Source organism: Echinops telfairi, unplaced genomic scaffold, assembly GCF_000313985.2.
Source record: "Echinops telfairi isolate 266 unplaced genomic scaffold, ASM31398v2 ScPeMD7_53;HRSCAF=182, whole genome shotgun sequence".
Lineage (NCBI taxonomy): Eukaryota > Metazoa > Chordata > Mammalia > Afrosoricida > Tenrecidae > Echinops > Echinops telfairi.
Window position 1 is genome coordinate 20,804,157 of NW_022103951.1, and position 8,492 is coordinate 20,812,648.

At 54.4% G+C, this 8,492-nt stretch overlaps 1 protein-coding gene across 1 annotated transcript in view; it reads left to right on the forward strand.

The window, feature by feature from the left end:
* Window positions 1-3,344, forward strand: part of NLGN4X (neuroligin 4 X-linked) — a 159,586-nt gene extending 156,242 nt beyond the window's left edge. The window contains exon 7 of the mRNA XM_013008539.2: window positions 3,224-3,344. Within this exon, the coding sequence (XP_012863993.1) occupies window positions 3,224-3,344 (121 nt within the window). The remainder of the gene's footprint in view (window positions 1-3,223) is intronic.
* The last annotated feature ends 5,148 nt before the right edge of the window (window positions 3,345-8,492 follow it).

Below are 8,492 nucleotides of genomic sequence, written 5' to 3' on the forward strand. Positions count from 1 at the left end.
TGCCCAGTGGCCCTTCATCAGCGGATGTCCAGGGGCAGGTCTCCAGTCCTTCCTCCTGGTCCCTCTTAGTCTGGACGCTCTGCTGAAATGATTTCACCTTCGCACACATGCCTCCGCCGACACGTGCGTGGGGGGGTGCTCCGTGTGAGCGGAGTGTCGAACCCGTGTGGACAGCAATCCTTCTCCCACATCCACCCCATAAAGGCAGCACAGCCGGGACTCATCAGGATGTCCCCGTGTGCACTGTGCCCTCCGTAGGGACGGGCGGTTTCAGATTCCCCGAGAGGGCACTGATGGGAGAAGCACAGGTGCCGTCCCCGGTGGGTTACACATCAGGCTGCTTATCTTAAAGTCCAAGGTTCAAACCCAACTGGTCCTGTGCAGCAAGGCGAGGCTGTCTGTCCCCATGATGATTTACACCCCAAACCCACCTGCAGGGAGGTGGGGGCAGTTCCACTCCATCCTCTGGGGTCACAGGGAGTCAGATCAACTGGAGGACCGGGGGATGACAGGGACTGTGCTTGGGCCGCAGGACAGAGGGACAGGGAATTGCAGAGGATGCCTGGCTTTGCTTCACCTGGAAACAGACTCTGGCAGGGAGCCAGGTGAGGTTGCAGGGGGGCAGGGTGGAGGCCCTTGAATATCTGGATCAAGAATCATGGCTCTACCCAAACGGGAGCTAGGAGTGTTTCCAATGGAAGCCTGGGCCGTACTGGAAATCGTGCTCGGGAACAGGACGGTGGCCAGCCCTCCTCCTCCGTTTGAAACGTCACTTGCGTGATGACACCAGCAAACAGGTCCTCGGGCCTCTGCCTGGTTTGAATGAGAAGCAGCCCAGGGCAGGTAAACGATGAGGCAGTGGGATTCTGTGGGGGTCAGATGGGCGAGCAAGGGGGGTGCTTGGCTGCTGACATCCGGGGTCTGTGGAGCCTTGCTGAGCATGTAGGTGGTCATTGCTGTGGGGTTTCCAGCAGAGCTGCCTGCTGCATCCTCGTGGGGTGAGTCCTGCGTGTGTCTGCCAGGCTGGTCCAGGTGAGGAGAATTACAGGGACCTTCTGGGTGGGGCATCAGCCCCCCACTGAGGCAACAGACCGGTCACGAGAGATGTGTTCTCGGGTCCACCGAGCAGTCCAAGGATGCTATTGTCTGCCAGGAACCATAGTGGCTCCGTGCACAACTGAACAAAACAATTCCCAGTCCTGCGCCGTCCACACTGTGGTCCGTGTGCTCCAGCCCATTGATGCAGCCACTGGGCCCATCCCTCTCGCCAAGGGCCATCCACTCCACCGCCACCGCTCCTCCACTTTACCCAGCATGATGTCAGGGACTGGCCTCTCCAGACAAGATGTCCAGAGGGTGTGAGACAGAGTCTCGCCATCCTGGCCTCTAAGGGGCCCTCTGGCCTTTTCTTCTTCCAAGACGGATGGGTCTGGCCTTTTTGCAGCCCCTGGTACTTTCATTTCTCATCTCCAGCTCCACCATTCAACGCATCGATTCTTCTTCAGCCTTCCTGGCCCAGTGTCCACCTTTTGCACGCGTGCGAGGCGGCGGGGAAGCCCAGGGCTTGAGTCAGGCGCATCTTAGTCCTCAGAGTAGCAGCCTCGCCCTCCAGTGCTCTAAAGGGGCCTCGTGCAGCAGACTGACCTAATGCAATGCGTCTTTTGATCCCTTGTGTGTTAGGCTGGGTAGCCCAGAGAAACAAATTCGTAGACGCTCATATGTGTATAAGAGAGAGTTTTGCATTCAGAAAGCATCCCAACCCAGTCCAGTCCAAGCCCTTAAGTCTAATATTAGCCCATATGTCTGATACCAATCTATGAAATCCTCTTTGGACTAATGAAACACATGCACTGAGGCTGAATGCAGGACGATTACAGGCCGGTGGGTAGAAAGTCTTGTGGATCCAGTGGCGTTTGTTGGAAGCATCTCAGTGCTGGCAGGGTCTCCACGTGGCTTCTCTGGCTCCAGAGGTCTGGTTGTATCGCGGTAGGTCCATGCGGCTCCTCCGCTCCCAGGGCTCTATAGTAATTCTATGTGTCTTGTCAGCTGCAATGTCTCCCAGGGAGTGAGCAGAGAGAGAAAAGTGTCTCCTACCTCCAAGGGGGGAAATACAGGAGTTCCCAGAATCCTCAGGAGGCCACACCCACACAGAGGCCTCATTGGCTAGGACCTGATTGACAGGCTAGACTCTACCCCTTCACTCTGAATCCTCTCAAATGGACACCTGATGATGTCACAGCCACACCTTGACTGCTGCTTCCTCCAGCACTGATGGCAGATCCACGCCACATGGACACCCTTGGCCACTCCCACCTTCCCCCGTGCAACACGCTGTGACCCTACAACTGGTCTGCCGTGCATTGAGTTCAGGTAGCGCCGCTGAAGGCTGCAATCCTAGGTCTTCATCCGCTCTTGCTGCGAGTCCTACTTACTCTCAGCCAGCAGGTTTGTATCATCTGCCCACGGAAGGTTGTGCACGAGCCTCCCCCAAGTCCTGATGCCACGCTCCTCTTCATGTGCTCCTCAGTGGCCCAGCATTGCGCCGGTGCCAAGGCAAGGGAGCCCTGCTCGGACCCGGCCCACCCTCCAGGCTCTCCTCCTGCGTTTGAGTGCGTGGCTGCAGCCCACGTGTCCGCTCCTCTCATGGACGTGTCCACTGACCCTCTGCTTCGCCAAACAAGATGCCCCTCCCTAGTGATAGGTCTCTCGTGGCACCACATGCAAAGTGAGCTAGGCTCCCATCGCACCCTCCTTGCGAGGTTGCCCTGCTTCTGATAACACTGCCCCGTTTATTCAGTGTTTGGGGCGGCAGGGTGTTCTGTTTCGGGCTGTCCTCAGTTACCTCCACCTCAGGGTGCCCTCCTGGGAGACCCAATGGAGAGCTGCCCGGCCCTGTGCCATCTCTGTGGTGGGTGGTGTCTTTGAGTCCGCCCCCCCATCTCAGGGAGGGTTTCTTTCCACTATGGCGTCCCTTCCACTAGCACACGCTGTCAGGAGGACCCAGTCCCTGGAGAAGGTCACCTTGCTTGGTAAGGTGGAGGGTCAGCGACGGAGAGGTAGCCTCCCTCCTTCCTCTCTTTTAAATTTAATCTGTTTACCTCTAACCGTTTTATCAGCACTCCGTCTGCATGTGAGACAATCCAAGAGCCCGATCCTCCTGGGAAGAGTCCCGCCCGCAGTCTTGGCCACACCCCACTGCAGCACATTTCCCTCCGTGTCTCAGGTTGTGGCAACATCTGACCCAGCAGCGCCTGCTCTGCCGCAGCGACCCTGACTCGGTAGCACTCACGGGTCCAGTGCTCTTCCCAGAGGGAAGCCCCTTCTGGAACACCCCAAGTCAGTGACAAAATCTTGCCGCCCTCCGTCGCACAGAGGCACATGTCTCCCCAGAGTTGTCTGTCCCGCCTTCTGAGTTGTTTGTCCCGCCTTCTGGTGGTCCGTGGGATGTCCAACAGTCTTCCTTCAGTGTGACGGTTTGATGGATGGACAGGTGCTGTAGACTCCTGGCGAGGCGGTGCACAACAAAGAACAGAACAGCACCCAGTTCTGCATGCTGCTTGCGACCGGTGGCTTGCTTGGGCCTGATATGTGGCTCCGTCTCGTGGCAGGGGTGGAGGTGGGTGGGGGTGACTTCCTCGTGTCCACGGAGGCTCTGCTTCACCAAACCTGATGCTGTTTCCTAGCAGTGGGGCTGTGGCAGCGGGGCGGAAGCTTGACCATGCTCACGCACGGATACTCAGCTCTCTGGGCAAGCAGTCATGGCATGAGTGGCTGCCTTGTTTCCCTCCATCAGGGAAGCAAGCCAGGTTGGTGTCCCGCCAGGATGGCGAACTTTGCTGTCCCCGTTGGGAGAAACCCTATCCCTGGTCCACGTCAGGTGCAGCGCCCCGATCTCCCCCATTTATCACAAGCCCGCCCGGAAGTCCCGGCGTGGCATCTTCTTGCTTTGCTGTGAACATCCCGATGCCAACATGCCTGACCTTTTATTTACACTGGAACAAAAAGGTTGTGCGTGTGAGACTCTAGCCATTTGTGCCCCATAAGCAAGCAGACAGGACGGGGGAAATGCTTCTGTCTATCGGGGATACACTCCAGGCAGGCAAGGAAGCAAGAAGCCGGGCCGGGTGGGGGTGGGAGGAAGACAGGAAAGAAGGGAGAGAGAGAGGGAGGGAGTGGGAGAGTGGAAGGAAGAGAGGAAGGGCCGGTAATTGAACCTGTGCCTGCAGTCCAGGCCATCGGTGGCCTGCTCTTGATCACGTCCGGCAAGAGGACTCTCCAGGCTGACCGAGGCAGGGAGCTCAGGCACTGGCTGTGAACAGCGATTGACAAGCAATGAACCTCGCGACATACGAGGTCTTTGCTACCTGCCTCCCCATCCATCCTTCTATCATCTATCCATCCACGCAGCTCTCTATTGTTCTAGCTGCGATTCATCTAGCTGTCAATTCTCCTACCTATAATCCCCCCATCCTATCATCCATCCATTCTTCTATGATCTATCCATCCATCTATTGTTCTACCTATGATCCATCCATTTTTTCATCTGCTATCTATCTAACCATTCATCCATCCATCCTGTCTGCTTACCTGCCTTTCTCTGTGTGTGTGTGTGTATATCAAAGTCTCTCTCTCTCTCTCTACATATATATATATAGATAGATAGATATAGAGATAGATAGATAGATATAATATATATAGATATCTATATATGTATTAAAGAGAGAATACGGCCCCAACTTGGGAATCATTCCCTTTTAACTGAGAAAAGGGCTTTTTCAGGAGCGAGGAAAGAACAAAGACACAGCCACGAGTGGACAGCCCAGGTCAGCACCCCAAGGCCTGTGCCGACGCCCGGCAGGCTTTGATAAATGAGAAATAAATGGGAGGGGAAAGGCGCGTTAACTCCGCCACTGGAAAAGGGCAAGAAAAGTATCCGTCTTTGTTCTGTACCCTCTGTTGTGGGCCGGGCGGGGCATGTGAGCCATCGCAGGTCAGGGAAATCCCAGCGTTCCCAGGAGCAAGGACTGATTCCGTTTGATGTCTGTGTGGGGAGAGATGTGGGGAAGGAACATTGGAGGAGGGAAATCCAATGGCAACATCCGTGATGCACCCTTTACCAGAGACCCTGCAGACTCCAGTCACGGAGGGCATCCTGTGGTGGCAGTTCAGAACAGCATGTAGCTGTGATGCTGGGCAGAATAGCCATCAATGCTGGGATTTCTGCCCGCGTGGCTTAGAGCCTCTCATCGTGGGCACTCCAGCTTATACCAGCCCAGCTGGTAGGGCGGAGCGGGGCTGCCCCAGGGGGGCTGCGAGGCTATGAATCTTCAAGGAAGCATCCGGCGCTTCCTTCTCCAGCAGAGTGGCTGGTGGGTTCCCATGGCGGACCTTGCATCACAGTTCGCCGTGGTTCCGCCACACTTCCTCCAGTTGTCTCGGACTCTTGGGGGGCGGGGGACAGAAGTCGGACAGTGACAGGGATGCTGGCTTTGGGGAACGGCAGCCCAAGTCTAAGCCACCCAGTCCCTGGTCCCACCCGTAAGTGCCCCATGGAGACTGTGTGTTTCAGAAGAGAATGATGGCCCGGAGGGCATCCCATGGCTGGAGGTATGGGGTGGTCAATCCTTGGAAGCCGGTCCTCGGAAGTGCCTGAGGGTGGGCTTGAACCTCTAGCCTTTCGATTACCAAGCTGTCTTAAGATTGTACCAACAACCCATGAGTCCGTTGACTCAAGTGGTGAAGGCCTCTATGCCAATGATGGTTCTATCGTCCCTGCGGCCCGGGAGGTGCAGGAACGTGCTCCCCACCCTGGAGCCGGGGCATCTATCTCTCTCTTTTAATAGTTTTCTTGGCATGTGCTTCACATGGGCTGAAATTTAATCGTCCAATTGTATGAAGAAGATCCGATGCAATCACTTCCACAATCAATTTCAGAGTACCTGTCACCATCAAAGTCTGTTTATGTTGGCGTGAAAACCTTTACCTTAATCTCCCCCCAACACACTTTTTAACTGGTCTCATGCCATGTTCGTCTTACTGAGGTTGGCCAGCCTCATCTCAGCCTAGCGTCCTCCAGACCCATCCAGGTCACTGCGTCTCCATTGTGCCCCCAAGATGCATGCTATTCCTTATGTACCCAAGCTCATCCATCCGTCGTCCACTGATGAGAGGCCCGTGCCTCGTTTCCATCTTCTTGCTGCCGTGTGCAGCACGGCGATGAATACGCAGGTGAATATGTGGATGCCTGGGTACTGCCATTGTTGCTTTCCCAGGACAGAGACCACGTCTCTCTGTGTGCTTCCACGGCTTTGGAAACCCACAGGGTAGTTGGAAGTGAATCGGAGTGCAGTGAGCGTGGGTGTTGAGAGCCGTGTGCCAGGGTCCTCAGCCCTTTGTACCCTCCCCAACATGTTGTTTTCTTCTTGTACCTTTGCCATCAAGAAACTGCACTGCATTGTGCCAGTAGGGCTTCTTTTATTACATAGAAGTATACACTCATAATTGTACAATACATATATAAAATGCCATTTCCATGTAAAATTGCATAGTGATTTATAATAATTTTTATTATACTATGAATATATAATAATTGATTATATTTTAACAGTATGTTTTGTTATTATATAATACTCGATCACATTTTAACATATGTTATTATATAACTTGTACAGAACAAACACCCTGTCATGAAATGAATTCCAACTGGTCGTGACCCTCTAGGCCCGGGTAGAACTGCCCCTGTGGGTGTCCTGGACTGTCACTCTATAGAAGCAGACGGCCTCATCTTTCTCCCACAGAGCGGCTGGTGGTTTTGAACCGCTGGTCTTGAGGCTAGTAGCCCAACGCATGACCCACTCGACCACCAGGGCTCGTTCTTTCTGTGGCTGCAATTTCTTCTAAGGCAGACAGCCTCCTCTTTGTCCGCAGGGCAGCTACTGGGATTGAACCACTGACCTTGCTGGTAAGCTGCCCACCGTCTGGTCCACAGCACCACCAGGCTCTTCACTCACTGCCTGGACTCTGTTCCGAGTCACGGCGACCCTGCAGGATGGGGCAGAACCACCCCTGTGGGTTCCCCAGTCTACATCTCTTCACACGGAGAGACAGCCTCATCGTTCCTCCCACCATGCCATAGGTGGCTTTGAACTGCCGACCTGCATGGATTCAACAGTCCAACACTTCGCCTGCTGTGCAAACGGTGGTGCTTGCTCCCAGCCCAACCGGCAGTGAAGGCTGAGTCATGGAAACACTAATGGGCAGAAGGACGCTGGCCCTTTGGTGTCCCCTCCTGATGGAAGTGGAAAGCCTCACCTCTCGTCTTCCTCCCGGGCAGTTCTTGGTCGTGCTAAATGGCTGACTTTGCAGTTAGCAGCCCCCCGAAGCCTTAAATCGTGCCTTGTTGTCCTGCGCCACCAATGCCTCCCACCTCTCATCAGCTGCCTGTGACGGAGGACAGGGGTTCTGGGCTGTAGCTTTCAGAGGTGCTGGACCCCGGATCTTGCTTCCGCAGAACGCGTGGGGAGCAATCAGGTGCTGAGCTGCTGTGCCGCCCGGGCACTGTGTGGTCATCAGTAAATGTGTGCGCTCGCTTGCTCACTCACCCACTGCCGTCGAGGGGACGCCGGCTCACAGCGGCTGTGTGGGACAGGGGCGAACTGCCCCTGTGGGTGTCCGTGACGGTCACTCTGTACATGGCACTAGGAAGCCTCATCTGTCCCATCCTTGGTGCCATCACAGGGCACTCTTGGGCTGCAAGGTCGGCACTCAGAATCCACCGGCCGCTCTTGGGAGAAAGGTGAGGCTGTTTGCCCCTGTAAACCCACAGGGGAGACGGCTTCCTCGTCTAACAGAGGAGACGCTGGGGTTTCAAACTGCTGACCTTGTGGTGACCAGCCCGGCCATGCGACCCAGTGCTCCTGGGTGTGCTTTGGCTGTGACTAGTGGCTTCTTGGTGCTTTGTTTTTCAATGTTGTGGTCCATGATTTCTCTTTTTTGTTATTGTGGTGCATCCTTGCCTTTTATTTTTTGTTTTGTTTTTATTTTATCGGTGCTCTTACAGTTCTGATCACAGTGCATCCATCCATCGTGTCAAACACAGCTGTACATTTGTTGCCATCATCATTCTCAAAACGTTTTCTTTCTACTTGAGCCCTTTAGTCTCGCCTCCTTATTTCCCCCCTCCCTCCCCCTCCCAGTGACTCACGATGTTGTTGTTTCATTGTTGTTGTTGTTAATGTGGTTCAGGATTTCTTGGTGCGGTTTTATTTATCGTGCATCATTTCTTGTTTTGTTTTTAATGCTGTTGTTCATGATTCTGTGTGTGTGTGTATGTGTGTGTGTGTGTTTTAAAGTCATTGTATTGGTGGCTCTCACAACTGTTATAACATTCCGCACATTGGTTGTATCAAGCACAGGTTGCCATCATTGCTTTCAAAACATGTTCTCTCTGTTTGTGTGTTGTTCACGTTGTTGCTCATCTCATGGTGGGTCCG